Source organism: Pezoporus wallicus, unplaced genomic scaffold (genome assembly GCF_028554395.1).
Source record: "Pezoporus wallicus isolate ANWC-B61680 ecotype Strahan unplaced genomic scaffold, APGP_CSIRO_Pwel_v1 contig_6464, whole genome shotgun sequence".
In the NCBI taxonomy this organism is placed as follows: Eukaryota; Metazoa; Chordata; class Aves; order Psittaciformes; family Psittacidae; genus Pezoporus; species Pezoporus wallicus.
Window position 1 is genome coordinate 653,542 of NW_026642130.1, and position 24,919 is coordinate 678,460.

At 40.1% G+C, this 24,919-nt stretch overlaps 1 protein-coding gene across 3 annotated transcripts in view; it reads left to right on the forward strand.

The window, feature by feature from the left end:
• The window catches only part of FZD3 (frizzled class receptor 3), a 63,124-nt gene that overhangs the window by 27,573 nt on the left and 10,632 nt on the right, over nucleotides 1-24,919 (forward strand). For 2 of the 3 annotated variants that reach the window (XM_057427561.1, XM_057427563.1), the window contains 2 exons: nucleotides 5,797-5,993; nucleotides 7,540-8,557. In XM_057427561.1, the coding sequence (XP_057283544.1) occupies nucleotides 5,797-5,993; nucleotides 7,540-8,557 (1,215 nt within the window). The remainder of the gene's footprint in view (nucleotides 1-5,796; nucleotides 5,994-7,539; nucleotides 8,558-24,919) is intronic. The other variant, XM_057427564.1, reaches the window with a different exon arrangement.

Below are 24,919 nucleotides of genomic sequence, written 5' to 3' on the forward strand. Positions count from 1 at the left end.
TGTTGGCTATGGGCTCCAGCAAACAGCAAGGTTCAGAGGAGCATCTGTGTCAGAGCCCTTAGAGAATGAATTTGCACTGTCTCAAGGAAACCAATTCTGCTTGTAATGGTCTCTAGAGAGCATTCACATGAAATGTCAGAGCTGTGAGAGCCAGCCAGTCAGAGTAGATGTGTCGTCAAAAGCAGGAGGCAGCTGCATGTTCAGTTCCACTAGCAATTGTCTAAAGAATTAAATCTAGCAACAGCTTCTACAGTTCTCCTCGGAAGAAGCCTGAAAAGCACTATTGCCCATGCACTTCATACAGATACAATTCAAGTTTTCTTCCTAATGAATAGCAAGCTAAATTCAAACATTTGAGCAGTACAGGGCAGGAAGAGCAGATCCTGTGGCTGGCCGGAGACAGGATGCGCCCAGAGGCAGTTGCTTCCACCAGAGAATTACAACAGTAACTGATAGTCATAGCATCACTCTTTTCCCATGAGCCTGAGGGAAGAAAACTAAACTCCTTCCGCCTATGAGTTGATGAGAATGCTTCCTCTTGAGTTCTCTGTTAAAAGAAAGGACTATATAAACAAAGAGAATAGTGAAAGATCAAAATAATTCTATTTAAATCTTGCAATAATGTCACTTCCCAACTAACAGCCAGCTGAACGGCTATTGCTGTGTAAAATAAAAGGTAGAATTTGGTTTCTCATCTCTCAGTAATATGAGAAGTCTGAAGCTGTAATGCGGTTCCACAGTGTATTTATTGACTTTGTGACCCAAAGAGAGAATTTGTTTAAAAAATTATTTGCAAAGAAAAATCTACATATGGTGTTCCAGCTCTCCTTTGTCTTTCACCTCCTTCCTGAAAAAAAAAAAAATAATCCAAAAGAAAACCAAAGGCAAGAAGGAAATTTCTACTCTCCATTAGACCATAGCCATTAAGGTATTTTCAGCAGATAGGAATTTTAGGGAGGGAAGGAGCTAGAGCTGTGCTGCTGGGAATCAGGAAATTTCTGAAAGCAACTTTGCTATCAGCAAATAAAATCCTGGGGAAGAGGGAACAAAGAGGTTGGTAACACTGCTGTTATCACTGGCTGTGAAGAAATTTACATTGCCATAAAGATTGTTCTTACAGGTGGAAGGACCCATGAGCATACAAGTACAGATAAATTGTAGAGTTGTTATCTGGCATATTTTAAATACTCAAGTACCTTCAGGAGTGGAGAAGAGTTTATCTCTTATGCCCCATCCTTGGAAGTGTTCAAGACCAGGCTGGATAGGGCTCTGAGCAACCTGGTCTAGTGGAATGTGTCCCTGCCTGTGGCATGGGGTTGGAACTGAATGAGCTTTAAGGTTCCTTCCAACCCAAACCATTCTGTGATTCTTGTTAAACATCTCTTTCCTTTCTCAGATTAACCAGGGCTTGGCTGGAATTATTGAAATCAGTTTGGCTGTCACATCTTCTCTTGTCCTTGTCCTCTTCCTTTCTCCTCCGTACATTGCGTTGTTCAATAGGCATTCTTCAAAAGCATGTTCCATTTTAACAGAGAGCCTTTTGTTAGGCACCAGTGGTGTAGGGCTAAATGTCATAACTTGTATTGCATCCTTGGGCAAGATCATAAAAAAAAGTCTTTTAATCTCCCTGGCTTTATTTTTAATAGCAAACAACATCATCAGTAGGTGGAAGTGACTTTTCATCTTAGAGCTGCAGTGGGGTAAGATAGTTTTAGAGATAGGGTGCTTAGAGACTGAGCTGCTTACAGGCACAAATGCTGCTGTTACTGGTTGAAACCAAGGAAATCTTTTTCTGCATTTCAAGGAGTGGTTGTAAGGGGTTTTAATTCTTCTGTTGTCTAGCTTAGCCTCTTCGGGATTTTAAGATACACTGATTTGATATAATTCCTAAGGGTTTTTGTCTGCCTGCCGTTGTTATTTTGAGAGACAAAACGGTGGGAAAGAGGCCTGCAGTTGCCAAGAAACAGAACAGCCAGCATTAGGAGAATAGTCTTATTAAATTACCCTTACTTAAGTGTATTTCTTCCATATTGGTGGGGTTGAATACATCTGTACTGTGGTTTTAGGAGTATCCTGAGCCCGTGCTCAAAACCAGATTGTTTCCTGCAGCTCTCAAGAAACCTAAGTGCAGCTAATGTGACCTCCAGGGGACTTTGTCAGTGAAGATTCAGTTACACTAGTGTTAACTTCGGGTGTTTCAGCATCTTCATCCCAGGCTCCAGCTGCTACAACAGAAGGAAGTGAGGCTCTACATAGACTCGGTGTCACATCTGTCAGGCCCAAGACAGGACAGATCTTGTGCCTGATCATCCAGGCCCATGTGGATTTCTTGGAAAACAATTGGTATCTTAGCTAGTAGAAGCTGGTGCTTCCTGAGTGTTTGAGCACCCTGTAACTCAGCCCTCAGGCTGCTGAAGGGGGCAGCCCAGGAATGTGCTGCTCTTACTGAGAGTGCTCTCTCAGACCCTGAAGCTGTTGCCAAAGAGCACCATCTGCATCCCATTTTTGGATGCGTCCTGTCTCTGTTCCAATATTCCCTTGGACACATTGCCCAGTGTCTTTTGGAGTTGGCTGAAAGCCATTACAACTGCCACCTGCCTATAGCAGGATCAACAGCATACAAGGAAATACTGGTGCATCTCTGTTCCCTTGAACTTGCTTTGCTGCTTTTCAGCCATGATCTGGAGCTCTTTTTGCAGTTTTCTTATTTGCCTATCTCGAGATCATCTGGGATCTTTCTAAATGGTACAGCTTTCTGCTAACCAACCAAAACCAAATGGATCTTTTAATGAAGGTGCAGTAGCAGGAAAAGAGAAATTTTGGAAACACCTTTTCCTAATGGAAGGTGTATCAAAACATAGTATTAGAGGATTTGTCAGGACACCTTGAAATTTCAGTATGGGTACACGCAAAACTGCAATGGCAGGAGGCAAGACTTTCAGAGGGAAAAGCATTATGCTGGTAGCAATTTTTCATAAGACTATAACTTCATTTTCTTCTTCTAATGGTTCTTTGAAAAGAAGGAATGTTAAACACTTCCTGAGATAAACGTGGAGTTTTCCTTTTATTTTCCCTTTCCAGCAAATAAAAAAAGACTATTATTTTAAGCTTTTCCAGTCATGTCAGTGTCACAATGACCTAAAATCAATTTCTTGGATTGTTGTCAAACAATAGCTTTAACTGTGTTAGAGGCAATAATTATTTAAAAACAATGACATGTATGTATCTGAAATAAACTTGCAGACAAATAGGTGTTCCCTGAGTAACAACAAGCTTGTAAATGTAAAAGCTTTCCATTTATTGCTTATTTTTTTCTTGTCAGTAGCTCTGAAGGCTTCATACAAACTATTGCCAAATTTCATGGTTCTCTTGTCATGTGCCAACATTTTCAAAAATGCACAGCACTGAAGAGAATTTAATCAGGTTGGTAAATAATAATGATGTTTTAAAAAAATCAGTAAAATCACAGTATAGTTGTGTATTGTATTCAGAAAATTAACTTTCTGCAGAGCTAAGGAACTATATAGGAAGAATTGGATGAGAAATGAGGTGAAGATGCTCCGAGGGCTGGAGCACCTCTGCTAAGGATGCAGGCTGAGAGAACTGGGCTTGTTCAGCCTGGAGAAGAAAAGGCTCCAGGGAGACCTTAGAGCAGCTTCCAAAGCCTGAAGGGGCCAAAAAGAAAGCTGGAGAGGGGCTTCTGACAAGGGCCTGTAGGGACAGGACAAGGGGGAATGGCTTTAACCTGAGAGAGGGGAGATTGAGATGAGATTTTAGGAAGAAGTAGTTAGTCCCTGTGAGGGTGGTGAGGCCCTGCCACAAGTTGCCCAGAGAAGCTGTGGCTGCCCCATCCCTGGCAGTGTTCAAGGCCAGGCTGGATGGGGCTTGGAGCAACCTGGTCTGGCGGAAGGTGTCCCTGCCTGTGGCAGGGGGCTGGGACTGGATGAGCTTTAAGGTCCCTTCCAACTTGTGATTCTATGATAAGGAAGAACTGAAATGTGAAGCTTTTCCTCATCAGTTTTAGTAGTTGTCATTTGTATTGCTACAGAAGATGACCTATTTTTTGTTGTTGAGTCTGTTCTGTTCTATAGTTTGGAAAAAAACCAAAATTGAATTGGTTTAAAATACATCTCAGAAAATTGCTTTTTGAAATGTAATCTTTCTGCAGCCTATCCTTCAGCTTCAGTTATAATAAGATTTAGGTTTTATGTATATATACAGCAGATTCATTTGTGCTTCTGCTATTGCACCACAAATTCTGAAGTTTAGCTGTCTTGCTCTGTAATCCTGCCCATCTGTGGAGAAGAGGAAACTCATAGTATCAAGAAAATGGACTTCTAACAAAAATCCCTCCAGAACAGATCTTATGTTAGCATTGCCATTGATCAAACAACTGACACCTTTTCCCTTCAAGCTATGACTTGAAGTATAAGTTGAAGAAAACAAAAGGCTTTCTTAAATGTCACTGCTGTTTCTCCAGTATGGAGGTAACACAGTAACTGAGCATTCATACACTGTTCTGTTTTATTCTGTAGTTCCCCATATATTTAAATATCCCATAGTTTCACTCTTAATAGAATTGACATTATAGTAATATCCAAAGATATGGAGAGGCTTTATATACTGGTAGGTGCCACACAAACTTGGAATTAGATATTGATTGACTCCTGGAGAGTTTTAAAGACAAGCCATAAGAAGCAAGAGCAAAATGAACCCACACAGGACAGTAAGAGGATCACATGGATTATCAGTGTGCTCCAGTTTTTATTAAGACTTAAATGCATATCCTACTTTTCCCCCTTCTTTTTCATCTTCAGAAACACTGAAGAACAGCTGTATGTTGGCCAATTGTCAGTGATTTTCTCTCAGGGTTTCCAAGGAGTTGCTATCACCATTACTCACACGTGCTATAAAGCAACCCAGTAGCATAAGACACCAGTTATTTTGTTCTGACTCATTTTTGTCAGGCTCTGATTTTACAGTGCTTTCTGATGGTTAGTGAAGAAATTACATCCTTAATGTGACTTCACTGTGATTACAGCCCTGTTCTGGAAGCTAGAAAGTTTTGTCTCTGTGTAAGAATTTATATAACAATGATAGCATTTGTGTTGGGACTGTTTTCCTTCTACAAATATGTTATGATGATAGAACTGAGATTTTCACAGATGGGTTCTCTTCAGCTGGATGAGATGCTGTGGGAAGATCACAACGGAAAATGTCCTGTGTTTGCGTTTTGTAGAAAGATATAAACAATACTGCCCTGCTGAAGAAATTCAGGAGAGATTATTTACAGTTATTATGGTGTGATCTGAAAATAGTATTTGAAAGATCACAGTAGGCTATAGGCTGTATTTCAAGGAATCTTGCATTATCTAACATTCCTCAGATTCTAATCTCATCAACCAATTGCCAATTTTTCATATTATCCTACTCAATCAGCAGCTAGCAATTAATGATGTGTGTCAGTTACAGAAATACTAAATGGAGTCAAGTTTATATGACTGTTATTGGAGAGTGTGAAGGTAAGCCTAAATCCTCAGAGGTGTTCAGCTAATTCCCACTGATTTTAATGCAAATCAAATCCCTAAATGTCCCTTGTGAATCTCTGTCATTGTCCCCGAGCCTCTTTTGCTTGTCTTCCTAAAATATGTGAGTGCTGTGTTATGATGATCACTTCTTCCGGCAGACAGGGTTCAGAAAAAGATGGTCATTGTTATGACTGTGAAAGCCCCAACACTGGAAGTGTTCTACAAGACTGCTGTTGGTAGCTGTTAAATTCTCCTTTTTATTTTCTAGCCATTTCATCCAATGGTGAACTTGGAATGCTCCAGAGATTTTCGGCCATTTCTGTGTGCCCTCTACGCTCCTGTGTGCATGGAGTATGGCCGTGTCACTCTGCCGTGTCGCAGACTTTGTCAAAGAGCATACAGTGAGTGCTCCAAACTCATGGAGATGTTTGGGGTCTCTTGGCCTGAGGATATGGAGTGCACCAGGTGAGCAGATTTGGAGTTGTTTTTTTTTCAGAATCCCAGGCTAAAATTTTAGTATGATCCAGGATGTTTTATGATCTGAAACAGACAGTTTTAAATACGTTCCATTACATGTGCTCTTATTTTCCCTTCCATGTGTGTAACAGCCTGTTTCCAGTGTTGGAAACTGAGTTCATATTTCTGTCATCTGCACAAGAGATAAGTTGAAAATTTTGGTGGCCAATTACAGCAAACTGCACATGCATATTCTTAAATGAATGAATATACCCATCTAGTTTTCTTCTTTGTCATTTATGCTGCTCTGTTTTATAGAGTTTAATAGGTGATACTGCAATAAATTTCTCTTGAGAGGCAAAATTCCATATGCTAGAGATGAATAGTGTCTTTTTCTGAAGAGGGAGCTGGCAGGTTTTGGTGAGCGTATAAAATTTCAAAGCTCTGTTTTCAGAGCATCAGCCTCTTGTTGAGCTTGTGTACAAAGAGATGTTTTCAGCTTTACATTACACAAACAACTTTATAGAAAAGTATTCAATGATGTTCCAATCTATCTGAAACAGGATATACATGAAATTGAAAACAATATCTTTAGGCTTTATTTTTTTATAAGTGACTCTAACAGCTAATAAAATGCAGGAGCACAGACAAGAAGAAATAGTTTCTCTTATGGTTGGATTGAAGAGAATTAAAACTTCTTTTAGCAAAAAAATGTGTTGGGATGCTTCTTGGCCTTGATAATCTGGATCAAAGATGGCTTTAACTCCATCCTCTCAACAGATGCCTGCGCGCTGTAGGTCCACCTATCTCCTCAGTGAGGCCCACGGAGTGAAATGTCAAAACCAGAGCTAAAACTCCTGAAACTTTGCTGGTGCTGCATCAGTGCCATTGTGCCAGAATATGGATGGTGGTAGAGGAGCAGGTGTGCTTAGCTTGTGCTGCTCTTGCTAAGGCTTAGATAACATCCACCAGCGGAAAGAACTGGGCAGCTATGTGTGGAATCCCTCCTTCAAGACTTCAGACCGCATCTCCAGCAGTCCTTAGCCTCCAGTCAGAGATTTACTTAATTACAGAAGTATCTTCCGAATCATTTCTATTTATGAATGCTAGTAGTGGTTCTAGGTTGGAATTTTTGTTTAACTAGCTCACCTCCTGTCTGATAGCAGCTGGTAGAGTTGCTTAGGGAAAGTTTTTTAAATGTTCTACAGAATTGTGCTTCCTTGGACACACAGTCCAAGGAATCCTAATTTTATAGACTTCCTGAGATGGATTTTGTATCCTTACCTTTATGCTTAAAGCCTCAATTGGTCCATTTATTTCTCCATTTTATTTTTAAACCTATTTTATTATTTCAACATCCACTGCATTCTGGGACAATGAGTTCTAGAGTTTGTTTACACATAGTCAGTACTTCATAAGATTACCTTTGTGTTACTTGGAGTGTATTTGTTTTCACTTCAGTTAGTGTGTCTAAAGTCAGGTATATAAATAAGGATACTAGTATTTGCAAAGTATGTGTATATTTCTTGTAAATCATTATCTTCTTACTTTTTAGATTCCCAGATTGTGATGAGCCATATCCTCGTCTTGTTGACCTCAGTTTAGCTGGGGAGCCCACAGAAGACACTCCAATGGCAGTACAGAGGGATTATGGTTTTTGGTGTCCTCGGGAGTTGAAAATAGACCCTGATCTCGGTTACTCTTTCCTGAGGGTACGGGACTGTTCTCCTCCTTGCCCAAATATGTACTTTCGGCATGAAGAGCTCTCCTTTGCTCGCTACTTCATCGGAGTGATCTCCATCGTCTGCCTTTCTGCTACCTTGTTTACTTTTTTAACTTTCCTGATTGATGTCACAAGATTTCGCTATCCAGAAAGACCAATAATATTTTATGCTGTCTGTTACATGATGGTGTCATTAATTTTCTTCATTGGCTTTCTTCTTGAAGACCGGGTAGCATGTAACGCATCTAGCCCTGCCCAGTACAAGGCTTCCACAGTGACACAGGGCTCTCACAACAAAGCCTGCACCATGCTTTTCATGGTGCTCTATTTCTTTACCATGGCTGGCAGCGTTTGGTGGGTCATCCTGACCATCACGTGGTTCTTGGCAGCTGTGCCAAAATGGGGCAGTGAAGCAATTGAGAAGAAAGCATTGCTCTTCCATGCCAGCGCCTGGGGCATTCCAGGAACTCTGACCATCATCCTCTTAGCAATGAATAAAATTGAAGGTGACAATATTAGCGGCGTATGTTTTGTTGGCCTCTATGATGTGGATGCATTAAGATACTTTGTACTTGCACCTCTCTGCCTGTATGTTGTTGTTGGAGTTTCCCTTCTGCTAGCTGGCATTATCTCCCTCAATCGGGTTCGCATTGAAATCCCGTTAGAAAAAGAGAACCAGGACAAACTAGTGAAGTTCATGATCCGGATTGGTGTGTTCAGTGTTCTGTACCTCGTGCCGCTGTTGGTTGTAATCGGCTGCTATTTCTATGAGCAGGCTTATCGAGGTGTGTGGGAGACGACGTGGATTCAAGAACGCTGCAGAGAATATCACATCCCGTGTCCCTATCAGGTGAGGAAACCAATAATGACATATTCAGGAGTGCAGAAAATGGGTCATGAGGGGATATGTTAAGACTTACTTGTCATCCTCAATTGAAAGTGTGGCTTTTCCTACAATGGAATGTTCTTACCATACTCAAAATATTTGGATCATGCATTAGGCCTTCTGGAAGAGTAGATATTACTGGAAAATTGGAGGCTTGCATCAGCTAGCTTGGTATTTTTTACAGAGTTTCTGGGCTGTGTGGGACCCGTACAGGATATAATGATGTTATTTTAAACCAACTTCAAGAACAGGACTTAACAAGATTATTTTTGATCTTAGAGGTGTGTTAGAAGTTTTGCTCTGAAGGAATTTTGGCATTTCAACTGAGTTGTCGTCACCCTGATTACTGCTTTTCTATTTTTCTTGTTCATCTGTAACAGTTTTATTGCTTTGATTAGCCTAGAGGTTCTGTGCTCATTTTAAAGCAGTCTATGCATGTGTCAGAAACATCCATATAAAATCTTGCTTGAAGTGTCTTCTGAAGAAAACCAGAGTGTACAGCTCATCAGCTTTGTTGTTTTCTTTTTTCAAGAAGATTACACTTATCTGCTTAATTTAATTGGGTTGTCACAGGAACAGAAGCATCTAAGAGCACTAGATATCAAACTGTCCACTGTTTACTTCAGTATTATGCTGCTGCAGTTGCAAAGAAAATATTGTAAGTATTAATTACTTGAAGCCTACTTTTCTTTTTTGAGCCCAAATGGCACATGGGTTCTGGTCTGTTATTGCTCAGCTGATTTCTGCAATTTATTTGGAAGCAACTTTATTTCAAGAAGGTTGTACAGCAGGCCTATATTCTATAGCTGCACACAGGGGTATAAAAAAAGTTAGTATTTGGCTCTAAAGCAGTTAAAAGACCAGCTGGATCATTAGACCTCACATTTTAATGCAATGAAATATCACTTAAAGGTTTGGCTTAGCCTATATAGCTTGATTTGATAGCTTTTATTACCTTTTAACCCTTTCTAATGTTTTGTCTCTTAGATTTTATTAGGGTGTGACCCTTCCCTCCCATCCAATGTGTGAGCGTTTTTATGGCAGGAAATATCTGTCAGTGGGTGTGTTCAGTTTCATTTGCTTGATTAAGTCTTCACTGCCACAGTTTTTAATATGTTAAACTGACTGATGCTTAAAAAGACAGATGAAGAGGTAGATGAGGTTTTCTCTCAGTTAATTTCAAATACGCAGTGTGTGGCAATCCAGAATTTGTCTAAGAATCTATAAAATTAAAAAGATGTTGCATTCTGAGAATGTTGAACAAAAACTATGTTAAACCTTGAAACATGTGATGTCTAAAATTCCGGCTAGTGGAATAATGCAGCTATGTAGTAAATGCTACTCAAGTCTCTAGAAAACCGTTGCTGTAATGGCTCAGCGGGAGTCAAAAGAACAATAATGGTTTCTTTCATATCAAATTGGGTTGAAGGACCTGTAGACCCTAGAGAGTATTAGAAGGGGGTTTTGTCTAGCCCATCTTTTTTTTTTTCTCATTGAACTAAACATGCTTTCCTAATTAAACTATCCAGACTTACAACTGAAACAGATTTCCAAAGCTGCGAGGAAAAATAATTTTATCCTTAGATCATACTAGTGAAATATGTTAGCAAATTACTCGGAAATGTAAAGCTTTGTGGAAAGTATCACTCACTTGCAAAATAAAACCGTACTTTTTCTAAGCCTTGATGTTACTTAACTTCAAATATTTGAATATCAGTTTCTGAGATTAGACTATCCTAAATGAGAGCTGTTGTTGATTCCACAGTGGACAAAGGTTTTTACGTGCCAGACTTACACGGTATTGTGGTAGCTGGTATTTGCTGCTTGCATAGGCCCTCTTTTGCCAACACCAGCAAATCTGAGGTTAAGAATTCATTAGTCCATTCAACCGTTGCATCATTTTTGCCATCAGAGGAAGATGCCACAGTAACTCGTTCTGGAAAGTGGCTAATGAGGGGTTTGGGTACACAGCTGCTAGAGGCATGTATTCCTACCTCCCTCCTGGGTGGCTGCTGCTCACAGGAGGTACCACGGGGTTAAGCATTTGCTGCAGATTCTCCTGGCTACTGCTAAACCAAAGACAGCCTCAGCAGCTGGTGATAAAATGAAAAATAGACATCATGTTTCTTTGACTACCTAAAGGGTTGAATACTCCCAAAATGGAGGAAGCAACAAGAACTTTTATGCTTCAGTATTGATTTCTGGCTACCCAGATATTTCCTGGATTGACCTGGCTGTGTATTATTATGGTTATTTGTCAGATGTGGGACAGCATGTTTTCTGGAACACTTCTGGAAATCATGTGTTGCTTTCCTTGTGAAATAAAAATTTTTGCCACAAAGACAGGAAATAACTATCCCAGTATTCAATCTCTTTGAGGAATAAATACAGGGCAAAAAGGATCTCCTGTTACCTTACCTTCCTCTCAGTGTCCTCAGTGCTCCAGGTTTCTGGGAAAGACTAAGGAGGGGAAGAGAGGTTGGAGAGAGTAAGAACTCTGGGAGTTGCATTTTGTATCAGCCTGGCTAAATCTCTTAGTTTAAAAAATCAAGGTTGTTATATTAGAGCATCCTAATTTCAATATGGATGGTGGCAAATTGACTAAGATGTTGCCACAAATAATCATTTGTATTGTTTCTGATGCCAGGACTGTTTGCAGTAATTGCAGTGGTGTCACCTTTCCAGCCATTATTACTTCTCTGTGAAATATCTGCTCACAGTGGCCTAAAAATTTCTTAACCCGTCCATCTCCATTCTCACTGAGGTCGGAACATTCTTCTTTTTAGGGTTAGGGTTAGGGGGTTAGAGTGGGACCAGTGCCTTTGTGATCAATTTCCAGCACAGTAATATTCAAATGAAGAGCTGAGTTTTATGTTGTTATCCCACTTTTCATTCATTGCGTTAAAAAATGGATTCACGCTTGGCCTCAAAAAATGGATTAATTTTTTTTGTGCAAGATGAGTTCATGCAGTGGAAAATGAAATTAATTTAGAATCTGGTACCTCCATCAGAAATGTAGCATTTTAACTGCGGTGTGTTCATGACATGTTTCTCAGGTCAGACTTTTATCTCATATATGATCATTTTTATGAGAGTATAGCACGATTTTACATCAAGGTAAAATGCAGAAATGAAGGGAGAAATCAGGGAAGCATGACACAATCCAATCATAAATTAATCACATCTAGTCGTCTCTTTTGCTATGGTTGAAAATACATGCTGTGCCGCTCCTCCTTCTGCTCCCTTTTGTAATAGTGATGGGTCTACCAATATCATGTTGTCATTCAGAGGGCAGAGCCTTAGAACAGAGAGTTGGATTCTTGTTATATTGGGCTCAAGGAGGGACATTTGGGGAATAAGATTCTGCATCCTCCTGTTGCTGTTCAGGGTGGTTATCATCATAGCAGTAATAATTCTACCATTCTTAACAAGTTCTTGGTACTCATAGAATCACAGAATTCCAAGTTGGAAGGTACCTCAGGGATCATCTGGCCCAATCTTTCTTGGCAAAGCATGACCTAGACTAGATGGCTCAGCACCCTGTCTAGCCAAACCTTAACAGTGTCCAGCACTGGGGAGTCCATCATTTCCCTGCGGGAATTATTCTAATGGCTGGTTGTTCTCATTGTGAAAAATTTTCCTCTAATGTCCAACTGGAATCTCCCCAGGAATAACTTGTGCCCATTACTCCTCATCTTTTCCATGTGACTTCTTGTAGACAGGAAGTCTCCATCTTCTTTGTAGCCATCCCTTAAATACTGGAAATATGGTAATAAGGTCTCCCCTTGAGCCTTTTTGTCTCCAGGCTGAACATGCTCAGCTCTCTCAGCCTTTCCTCACACGGCTGCCCAGTGCTTGGATCATCTTTGTGGACCCTCTCTGGACCTTCTCCAGCCCATCTACATCTTTTTTGTAGAACGGGGACCAAAACTGAACACAGTATTCCCAGTGTGGCCTGGCTGCTTCATCTGCAGTCCTGACCCAATGCTTTCAGAGTTCATCTCTTTCCTCTTACTTTGCAATTTCTACCTTTTCTGTTGATGGGAATTGTCATGCTGTGGCAACTAATTCAGATGTCATGATGGACAGGGATAAAAGTTTGGGCACTCACTTTACAGAAGCACAGAATCACTCAGGTTGCAGGGACCTCTAGAAATCATCTAGTCCAACCCTTCTGCTCAAGCAGGGTCAGCCAAAGACCATGTCTAGTCAGGTTTTTGAATTCCTGGTGCCATAAAAGCTGTAAGTTGCTTTCTATGAGACATCTCATGTCCGATATAGCTGGTGTAAGGTAAAAAGTAGGGTAAAAGGGAAAAAAAAACAAAACATATTCTTGTCCTCCAATCACCATGGTGTTTTACAAGGAGAGTGGTGTAGATTTGTTCCTCTTAGGAATTACAGAGGCAAACTGGGACACAGTGACCTGCCCCAATCTGTGAAAATATGTCACAAAACTGGGATGGATTTGGCTAAAAAGTGAAATAGATACTTGGCAGTCTGTCTCTGAAGCTGTTTCTCTTACAAAAGTAGGAGTTCAAATGGTCAATGCAGCTTTTCTCACACAGAGAAAAGGGAAGGGATGCAGCAAGCCAGAAACATTCAAAGGTGGAAGAAAGTGGTAACTGTCATCTTCCCAAGATAAGGAAATGTGTCTGCTTTCTTGGGATGACAGAGTGTGGTGTTAAAAGCTTTTACCTCTTTTTGTAGTCCCATAATTGTACTATGTAAGTAGCTTAGGCCTGGGAAGGTTTCTTGGGCTGAACCACAAAAACAGATTTCCTGTAAAGTAAAGAAGATCCTGGGTTATGATTCATTCCTCTGAAATCCAAACATAAATAGATTCTGCACAGTTTCCACAAATGCTTTAGGGCTAGGCTAGGTGCTGTGCTGATGGGAGAGACATCTAATTCAGTTATTAAAGACAAAATAAAAAGGAAAAAATAAACTATTTCAAAGACATCCGCTACGTTAGTGGGAGTCCATGAGAAATGAACCTAAGTGGTATGAATTACCTTTACTTGTGATCTGATATTCATAATTTCCCTACTAATGTAGCCTCACATGCTTAGAAGACCTTGGTGCTCACTTGCTAAGTGAAGGTAGTGCTCCCTACTTATCTTTTTGATATTATTTAAAGGAGTGGAAACAGATGTGGATAACACATCTGATTTACTGTTGATGGGGAAGATCTGATAACAGTTGAGAGTTAGGGAGAGATAGAGAGTTGAGAACAAATTGCGAACTCTGATTTTGCATTGGAAACTCTCTTTTATTTTTCATTAGGACCTCAGTTTTGTGCTGGATGCCGAATATCCATCCAGGCTTGCTCAGGCATTGCTGCACTGTACTCCAGGTAGATTCCTAAGTCCAAAACCAGAAGTAAATGAAGTGATGAGTACATTTAGAAATTAACCAATGTGTGACTCTGTGCTTGTTCAGTGTTGACTTCAGTATCTCATCTATTTGCTGGCTTTGGGCTTGAGCTCATAGAAACCAGTAAACCTTCAGAGATAAAATAATGGGCTTAAATTAGAATGAAAACAACGTGAAAATCAAGAACAGCTACTGAAAACAGCACTCATTTATCTAATTTCAGATGTTTCTATATGAGCCAGGCATCCTAGCCTCCTTTTCCAGCAGAAGCAGAGAAATGGGCATTTCTGAGCGATTCAATGGACATTCAAATGAATTGTGTCCTAGCTTAATTCATTATCTGTTTGAAGAGGTCACATTTGCTCTTAGTGGATATTTTTGTTAGGATTTCTACTACAAAATTCTAAGGAATTTTTTTTGGGGGGAAGGGGTAGGAGAGGTTACAGGGCTTCTGCAGTCTCTCCCCTCCAAAAATCAGAATAGGCCTCAACACCATTGAAACAGTCACTCTTTCTAGGTCCTGACAAGGCTTGGCTTGAATAGCAGCTATTCCAGAAGTAAAACTTTGTAACATGGTTTTTGCTCATTTTTGAAGAAAGATAAGCAAGCACCTAAAGCACAGTACTGGGTAGGCCATAGGCTTGAGTTCGGGAATTCCACAGACAGGTAATATTGCTATGTGTCACATAAACATGCTTCAGCTACTGATAGAGAAGACTTTTCTCCAAAAGCAATGAGCATAACGCACCTAGTTTTGTAAACGTAATTTTAACCAACTGAGTTCTTAAAGCAGTTTAGAGAAGCTTATCTCTAAATCTTTTCTATTTTCATTCTAATCTTTGCTTAAAAAAAAAACCAACTGCCTTGGTATTTTTAAGGACTTAATTCTGAAGAGTGATGCTGTAAGGTGGTGTAATACCGAATATCATTTCTGTCGGCAACAAAAACAGTCAATGCAGCCAATTTTTTATTCCTTTCTGCTCTATTTCATTCTAAGATGAGGCCCCAGTCGTGCTGTGTAATGATGTCAAATGGGTTTTTACTGCAGGTGGGAGTTCTCACCCACTCACTTCTCTTCATTGAGGGTGTCGGATACAGAAGAGAGGATTAATTGTGGTTGCCTAAGATACCAGAAGTGTAAATGGAGAGAATGTTTCTTTGGTGGTACCTCTTGTCTGTCAGGGATGGTTACATGTATTTAGCAGAGGCACAAAGGAAAGCAAAGTACAAGCTTGCTGATATATTTCTGTTAATATTGAAACTATATGGCATTGCTGATTATTTTCATACATAATTTGACAACTAACATTGGAGACATGGATTTTAATATTAGGGTTAATCTCTGTCACATGCTGATAATTTTGGCTCAAGAATTTGTCAGTTTTCTTGTTTCCCATTTTCACAAAAGTGCTTTTTGATCTAACCACAGTTAATTTCTTTTTTTACTCTGTATTTTCAAGATCATCTTAGATGTCTCAAAATTAACAGTGTTGTGATAAAAATCTCTTCATTTCAGGCTGGTTTGGATCACTAACAACTATAAATTGCTTTGTTTGTTTTGCCTCCTTTTCAAAAGTTGCCCACGCAACAGGGGTAGGGGCAACATTTCCAAACGTGTTTCATTCCCTCTTGGCCTGGCTTTGTCCTTCCTTTACTTTACACCCAGTGCCCTGAGCAAACACCACGGGAAGGTTACTGAAAACAGAGGCTACGCGTAGCTGTCTCACAGAGCCTATTCAACACAGGGAAGCTTTCTTATGACCAGGTGCCAACTGAAAAGCGACTATGGTGGTAAAGTAATGATGGGCTGAGAGCCAAGAGAATGGGGGTGTTTAGTCATCTGCTTTGCTGTTACTTCAGTCTTAAATATCATATTGCAGAGTGCCTACTTTTAAATAAAATGGGCTTAAGCAAAAGAGACACAGAGGCAAGCTGCTGTAAGTTCCTGCTCAGGTTTTGCAGCTCCATCTCTTCATTTCTCTCCCATCCCCCCAAAAAAGAGCAGAAAACCAAAGAAAAAAGCCTTTATAAACTGTATGTGTGTTCAGTTTTTACAGTATATCTCCTAAACCCTCCAATTCTTAATAGGCACTAATTTGCTGTAGAGTTTTTAAATGTTGTAATGGGAACGTTGACTCGCGTGCTCTTCAGAAATGCTCTTGTAGCAGCCTGTCTTTCCCATGGCTGCCTTGCGGGTGAAGTGTAGCCCCTGTTGACACCGGCTTTATTTTCATGCACAAGTGCTTTAGAACAATTGCACACACGGACCAAAGAGAAGAAAAGACAGGGCTTGCAAACGTCTTGCTGAAAACAGTTGCAAGAAGTAACTGTTGAGGTGGAGAGTCTACATTTTTGGTGTGCTGATAAAAGTTGGGATGGAGTTTCCCTGGTTTTATTGGCTGCAATATATGTCATTTTCCAGTTTTTGCCATTTTCTCTATTAATCAGGGGTGTTGGCACTATCTTTTAAAATACAAAACGTCTCAGCTGTTTTACCATCTGTGTTACAGGGGGTGTTCAGAAACGTGCGGGGGAGTGTGCGAAGCTGGATTCAGAAAAGAGGCTTTGTTAAGAAACATCTTATTACTGTTTGTGTGTGGCACAGGCATGAAGAGAATATATTTAGAGATGTCTATAAATCTAGATTTCTCCTCCCCCCCTCTTTTCCATTAGTTATTGTTGAGAATTCCTCTTAGAAGAGGTAATGGATTTGCTTAAATCTGCCCTAAGGAATTGCTTCTTGTTGCATGTAATTATTTTGTCCTAAAAGGAAAAAGGAAAGGTTGAGATAAAAACATATTTTCCATATTTCTGTTTACTCAGAAGAGACTGAGCAAATCTGAATTATGAGGTAGGCTTCTTTCAAAAACAAAAGTAATGTCAGCTCAGAACGGCATTAATCACAGTATCACACTGTTTCTTAGCAGTGATTTAGTTTCTCCTGGTTTAGCTGCTTAAGAACATATTCAAGGAAAAGCATATACTCCAGTTATGTCTCAGAATTCTCCTTTTTGGCATTAATAATAGCAATCTTGCCTCCTTGCACATCCAGGACTTCGATAAACCCTACATAGGATGCAGCATATTATCTTATCTCTGCTTGGCATGTATGCAATTTCCAGTCAATTAGCATATTGACTGAAAGCAATCATTTCATTCACATGACTCATTTCTGGCTGTTTTTTTAATTGGATTGCCTGAGCCAGAGCCAAAGGGAAAGGCTGATTTCTCAACCATTATCTTCAGACAGGTTGATTTGTACTTGTACCCAAGTCTGACTCCTCAAGGTCACCTTTTTCTTTTTTCCCCCTTTCTTTTTATTCAGTATTTTGCTGTGGATAACTTGCCAAAGGAGGTCAGATCTTGCTATTTTTGCCTTCTCAGTTTCATTCTATTCTCTTTTTAATATGCATGCTTTATATCTAGAGCAGCCTTTAATTCTGAATATTAAGGGAGCTCTCTTTTCCCACTGACTCTTTTAATTGCTATTAAAATGACAACAAAACCCTTAAGTCAGGAGGTCTGATTTCTCTGATTTTGAACCACCAGTCACTCTTAACTGTCAGAATTGAGTGCTGCAGTACATGTACTAGGAAATCATTTACCTAAAAAAGGTTAATTTTTCATTTTAATAAATTAAAGGAAATTGCCTATAATTTGCATTTGAAAATTCTGAAGAGAGATGCATTCATTAATGCTTATGAGTCTTTCAGAGTTGCTTTGAGATGTTGGACAGTCATGTTACAATAGCTTTATAACAGCTTTTGAAGAGAAAAATCTTTGGGGTGTTAACTGTAGATCTCTACCAAAATACCCTCAAATGCTGAACCTGGATGTTTGTAAGTCTGGATATTCCACATCTGAGTGGATTTCAGTATGATGGCTTTTGTTGTTCTCTGTAGTGTTCTTGACCATTGAATCACTTGTCCTGTCAGCACAGAACACAAGGTACAATAAATTTTGGAGATACTGCACATCTGTGCATTTATTCCTAGTGATTCCAGACTATCTTTATTATTGTCAACACATTTTTAAAACTCCAGTCCTGAAAGGTGCTTCCATTTGAATGTCATTGGTCTTGGGACTAAGCAGTTCTGACAGTTACACTGCTGACAACAGATTTCCTTCTAAAGCTTTGGATTTTCAGGAAATTGTGATTGCAGTCACTGTATCTATAATGCCACTGGGCATAACATAAGCAGTCAACTCCAGCTGTGTTTATTGGGATTTGCTTCATGGTGTAACGTAAAGCAGTTCAGAATACAGTCATAAAGACAGAAAGACGTTTATTGTCTTCATTAGAACAATTTGTTTCTAGACCCGAAATCATTATTATTAAGTAAAGACTATATTTAATAATAGTGGTCCTGGGTTCAGCAGTGGCAGTCATTTTTTCTCCTTCTTAGTAGCTGGTGCAGTGCTGTGTTTGTGACTTTCAGCCTGGGAACAGCACTGATAACACTGATGTTTTTAGTTGTTGCTAAGTAATGTTTACTCTGACCAAAGACTTTCTGAGTCTCATGCTCTGCCAGGGAGGAGGGGAAGCCGGGAGGAAGCAGAGACATGACACCTGACCCAAACTAACCAAAGAGGTATTCCATACCACAGCACGTCATGCCCACTGTATAAACTGGGGGCAGTTACCCGGAAGCGATTAGATCACTGCTCAGTCAGGCTGGGTATCGGTCAGTGGGTGGTGAGCAGTTGTATTCTCTTCCCTTGTTATTTCCCTTATCATTATTATTATTGGTGGTAGCAGCAGTGGTTTGTGTTATACCTTAGTTACTGGACTGCTCTTATCTCAACCTGTGGGATTTACATTCTTTCGATTCTCCTCCCCATCCCTCCGGGAGCAGAGGCGAGGAAGGGGCGGGGAGTGAGAGAGCGGCTGCGTGGCTGGCTGAGTTTAAACCACGACATAATAGATCTATCCTAGTGATGGAACATAATGAGATAAATGAACCAAGTTCACCTGTAAGACTGGTCAAGATCTCTCAGACATGCTCTTTGTGTTCCTTGGTCTTGGTAAACATCCATTGAGCTTAGGCATGGCTGGGCTATATAGCATGAAAATGTAACATTCTTGCATATTTCAAGTTGGGTTATTCTTTTACTTTACTGGTATGAACAAACAATGCTCCCATGCATCATCCTTCTGTTAGTTCTTCTTTTTAACAGAGAATTATACCATTTGCTAGAAAAGTAAAGGCAAGTGAAGAGTACAGTGTCTCTTCCCAACATGTATGAAGGTTTGCTTTGCACATGAGCTGAGCCCACCCGAGAATCAGGTGCAGCTTCAAAATTCAAATGAGGAACTTAAGAATACTTTTTAAATATTAATATGAAAATAAATAAGACTCTTTTAATACAAAAAAAAATACTATCTTTAAGTATATGTTAAAGTTGGGTTATTCACATTTTCCATTAACAGTTTATGTTCTTAGCAATACAGATAGATTTTTACTTGTGTTTTGTTTATGTATTTTTTCTTTCTAATAGAGTTTCTGAAGTCATTACATATAATGTTTATGACCGATTTATGTTAAAATATCCGTTATGCTCAAAAACCCTAAAACCCAGTGCTATTTCTCATTATTAGCATGAAAGAGTCAAAATATGAACACAAAACTGATAATTGGTATCATAAACTGATTAACATCAAAACTGATAAGCAGCATCAAAACTGTTGAGCTGTGTTGTCTTCCAGGATGTAGCACATTTGACCAGGCTACGTTACTCCTTGTGTTTGATGTTTGGGACTCATCTTTCAAGAAACGCATTATTGTGTAGTTTTAACAACTCAGCTTTAATATATGAAAATACTTTTGTCTGTAGTCTGAGACAGTTCTTTCAGAGAGAACACAGAGGAATTTTAAGTAGAAATTGGGCATTAATAACTCTTGTTGTTATATTTGAGTATATTATACTCTTTTATTGTTTTGAGAGTAGCTGAGGGCAGAAAGGGCATTTGGAGATTATTAGTCAAGCCCTCGCTCAAAGTGGGGTCAAGTAGAGCAGGGGGCTCATAGCCATGTCCTGCCGAATTTTGAATATCCCTGTGGACAGAGACTCCACAAGCTCTTTTGGCAACCCGTTCCAGCCACCCTTACAGCAGTACAGGATTTTCTCAATTGATGTAGTAACCCTGACACCAAATTACTTTTCAAAGACTCAGTTGAACTGATTTTGTAAAAGCAAGTCATGTAAATGATGATTGATCTTATTCCATTCACACTCTAATTTGAAGAAGGCAGCCTTAAGACTAATGAACATGGTATTTCTGAGGAGTCTGAGGAGAGTAAGAAATGTTTTATATATCCCATGTCTGCTAAAACAGCTTTTTGTTTCTTCTCTCCTAAGTTCTGTACTTTTGCTTTTGGCTATTATTTGCATCTTCACAAAATTACACTAATCTGTTTCTTACAAATTCATCTCCAGCAATTTCATGGCATAGTAATTACTCATTCACAACCGTTTAGGAGCAAATATAAACTAAGGTGCAACTAGTTTTTTTACTGTATGGCATTATGTGGCTGACTGCATTGTGCTGGATCAAACAAGACTGTAAGAAGAAAACAAAAATAGATGAAAAGTAGTGAAACGGTGCCAGGATTAAGGTTCTGTTGGAACTTGTCTTTGGAGAAGGAGAGTGTATAAGTGTATGTAGCCCAGCAAAGAAAGAGTAATAAGGGATGCAGTTGCAGTTTTAGACATTTAGATTAGATATTAGGGAAAAATTCTTCCCTGTGAGGGTAGTGAGGCCCTGGCACAGGTTGCCCTAAGAAGCTGTGGCTGCCCCATCCCTGGCAGTGTTCAAGGCCAGTTTTTGAACAGCCTGGTTTAGTGGAAGGTGTCCCTGCCTCTGTGGCAGGGGGTTGGATCTGGATGAGCTTTAAGATCCCTTCTTCCAACCCAAACTGTTCTGTGATCCTATGATCCATCAAGGACAGTTAAAAGAGTTGTTAAAGTCAAGTGGCAGTACTGGCAGAATGATCACATGGTCATGAATAAACTTAATTGGAATTAGAGAATTCTGTGAGGAATTGAGGGAGGAGCTCATGATTTCAGGATGAGGCTGGCTACTGAATGGGCTTGTGTGCTATGGCTGGCTGTAGCAATGAAAGACATTGGAAACAAAGATGCTTCTTCTGTTCTGTGTTCTTAATGCCAAGTGTCTTCATTCAAGCAGTGGGAGTTTATTTATGGGAAAATGGGAATATGTTCCAAGCCTGAGTCATATCAGCTTGCTAAATTCTGTCTTGTAAGAATTTAATGAATTCAAGGAAGAATATCTACTGCCAAAATAGATATTAAAGCTGTAGAGGTTTTAGTCCAGGGATGTTTTTATCAGCAGCATTGACAGAAATCAGATTTTCTGATTCATTAAGGTTTTTTTCCTGACTTGTTTGATTCACAATGAAGTGCTAATATCTGAAGAAGACAAAAATGCTGTTTTTTCTGAATGGCAATGCGGAGCTTTCGGGCTCTCTGGCCATGGGACAGATCTGCCAAATTCATCCTACTGCAGCCACCCCTCAGTATCCCTGATTTGACAGATTTGCCAGTAATTCAGGTAGGCATCTCTTTAATCTTGTCTTACTCTCTGTGGAAGATAGGTAATATATCAAGCAATATGTCGTGGGTGCCAGTAAAGAAGCATTTGCTGATAAAACATTTTTGCAGCTCTTAAGTTTCTTGACCTATTTTAGCCCATTCCAATCACAATCCCTTTTTGCACAGACAGAATACTACAGTAATGCCATCTGGTTCCACAGTAGGGGTAGGGACAACTGCATGAATTATAGAATCAGAATCTTAGAATCTCAGGCTGGAGGGGACCTCAAGGATCATCTGGTCCAACCTCTCCTGGCAAAGCATGACCTAGACTAGAATGCCCAGCTCCCTGTCCAGCCGAATCTTAATGGTGTCCAATGCTGGGGAGTCCAACACGTCCCTGAGGAGATTATTCCAGTAGATGGTTGTTCTCATGATGAAAAATTTTCCTCTTGTGTTCAACCAGAATCTCCTCAGGTGTAACTTGTGCCCATTACTCCTCCTCCATTCATTGTGACTCCTTTTAAAAAGGGAGTCTCCATCTTCTGTGTAGGTACCCCTTAAATACTGGAAATATGGTGATAAGGTTTCTTATCTTAAGGGCACTCATAAACCCTGAACCTTCTTTTCTCCAGGCTGAACAAGCCCAGCTCTCAGCCTATTCTCATATGGCTGCCCAGCCCTTGGATCGTCTTTGTGGCCCTTTCTGGGACATCTCCAGCCCATCCACATCTTTCTTGTACTGTGGGAACTGAAACTGAGTAGAGCAGGACAGTGACATCTTTATCTCTGCTGGTGATGCCCTTGTTGATGTTCCCCAGCATCCTGTTGGCTTTCTTTGCCACAGCTGCACACTGTTCACTCACACTGTGTTCCCCAGGACCTGCAGGTCCCTTTCCACAGAGCTGCATGAGTTTTGGTTTTGGTTTGTTTTTTTTGGTGCGCATTGGGATTTAAGTAAGAGAAGTTGTAGTAGATTGGATCTGTTTCATCCTTTGTGTTAGACGCCTTTGGGTGAGTCATGCCTTGACTTCAAGTGATACTTTGTCATTTTAATCACAGGCATTAGCCACAGGTCTGTAACAGAAAAAAGAGTTTATGGGTCCTTGGACCTGTTACCTCAGACAGCTACAGCTCATACCAAAGTGTGAGAGGAGCTGAAATGGTCCAAAATGAGGAATATTGTCAAGAACTGTGATGTGATTCTTCTATTCCAGTGACAAGAGGAAAGATAAGGTGTGCTGGGGAAAACAGCTGTGTGGTGGGTGGGGACTTGTTTGCTTTTTTTGTCTCTACAGAGGACACCTGCCTTCAGCTTGTACATGTCCACAGGAAAAGGAAAGAGAGGAACAAGTCTCTCATGGGTAGTACACTCAAGTAGGGTTGCTTTTCGCATGGTTTGTGCCTGGCATTAGTGCTGAGAGACTCATGGTACAAGTTCCTCATAATAGTAAAACAGAAGGCAGGTGCTTGGGCAATCTCTATAATGACAAATCACAGCTAGCACTTAAAAAATTAGTTGCAGTGATTGAATGCTGTATTCTGTTTCAAGATAAAGCCACAAATTACCAGACATCCCTATAGCTTCATTGAGATTCAGCTTTCTGTTGATAAGCAGGGCGTTCTCCCAGAACTAGTCTCCTGAAGCTGCGGAATCTCCCTGTCCCAAGATTGCTGCAAGATACCTGCGAGGCGATGGCTGAAGCTGTAGTCTGCTGCATTTTTGCATTCCCATTGCATGAGTGCAAGAGCAGTTAGCATCAAACTTCTTGGGGATTGCTGTTTCCTGACACAGTGACTAACTGCAGGGCCTGAAGGGCAAGAGCGTTGGAGGCACATTATTAGAATCTAGTCATGAGTCAAGACCTTTTTAGATGTCCTTTGGGATCCCTTTTCAAGAAGGAGATAGATGAGGAAAACCCTACAGCATTACCTTGTAGAGGCCACTCTCTGCTGTGCTGTTCTTTATTCAAGATGTTTTTCCAGGAGATGATAGACTCCAGTGTGTTCTCCTGGCCCAATACAGACAGGGGGTGACTTCTGATGCAAACCGGGGCACTTCTTCCATGAACTGAGTGATTTCTATCCCATAACATGCCAGAGAAACTCAAGAGAAATTCTTCTAAAATATAATTCATGGCAGTTTAAATGTTCTGTAGGGGCAGTTTTTGTAAGGATATATTTTTTTGGCACTTACATAGATGTAATCTTGAGAAAAAAATGTGTTGCAGGTGAGTTCAGCATGGTGAAATGGATCTGTAGTGCCTGGCACTAAATAAACTTCTGTGGTGACTAATTTTCCTCGAGAATAGCCTGCGTGCCATTAAGATGGTAATTTTATAAGCTTTTATTACAGTGTCTTATTTATTTATTTTCAGCTTGGGTTAGGTTTCCAAGCTATCTGTTACTGGCCCGAGTCTTGTACAAGCTGATCTCTTTGCTTTAATTTCCACTCCGGGTTTATAGCAACTCAGTAGTTATTAAGTAAGTCTGGAGAATAGTTAGCAATGCTTTTTCATAATTGTTCTAACAATTTAATTGTTTTAATGAGAGCCAGTAGGCAAAGTTAATGCACAGTGCTAAGAGCAAGAAGCACAGAGCATCCATGTTCTCTCATGGCAGCACAGAGCCACGCTTTCAGAAGTCCCCCAGTCTGAATTATTGTATTTATTCTGCTTGGAATAGTCTGAATATCTCATGAGCCATGTGGCTTTGGTAGTTAGAGCCAGAAAAGTTTCCTTTTGTTTCTTTTGGATGCAGGGAAGTCTCCTGATCCTGTTGAGACTGTTTCATACAGATTTAAGCTATTCTGAGGCTCCTGAAGTGTATATTGGCTTTATCATTAGCTCTTAAATGAAGGCTAAATCAGGTGAGCCACTACCTTATTTTCAGCTGCTTTTAGTTTCTCAATTCTTCAGCTTGTGCAGCCTAGTAGCCAGAATGGTGACATGAGTTTGCTTGTTGAATAAGAGTAAAACAGGCAACTTGCAAGGTTTTAATAACCTGGGAAAATAATTGTATTATTTAGTGACAAATGCTACTACATTTTGCTGGGAAACAAGCAGTGTCAGTATAATATTCTAAGTCTCAAAGCAATGACAGTGATGGAAATGGTTATGAGATTGTTAGATCAGATTCCCTTTGGTCTTTCAACCCCTTTGGTCTTACTCCCATTTTCCACAAAAGGATGGGTTAATTTGAATTTCATTGCTTTTTATCCTTAGGGAAATATCAAATGATCAGTGTTATTGTGGAACTGTGCCCCAAAGGAGGGGGACAGGTGTTGTGTTTGCGCTTTCACTTCACATACGCAGCAAGCTCATTAATTTGTGATTTCATTCATTTTAGGGGGAAGAGGCCACTGGTCTCCATCACTAAAAAGCAGCCGTGATTGATCGT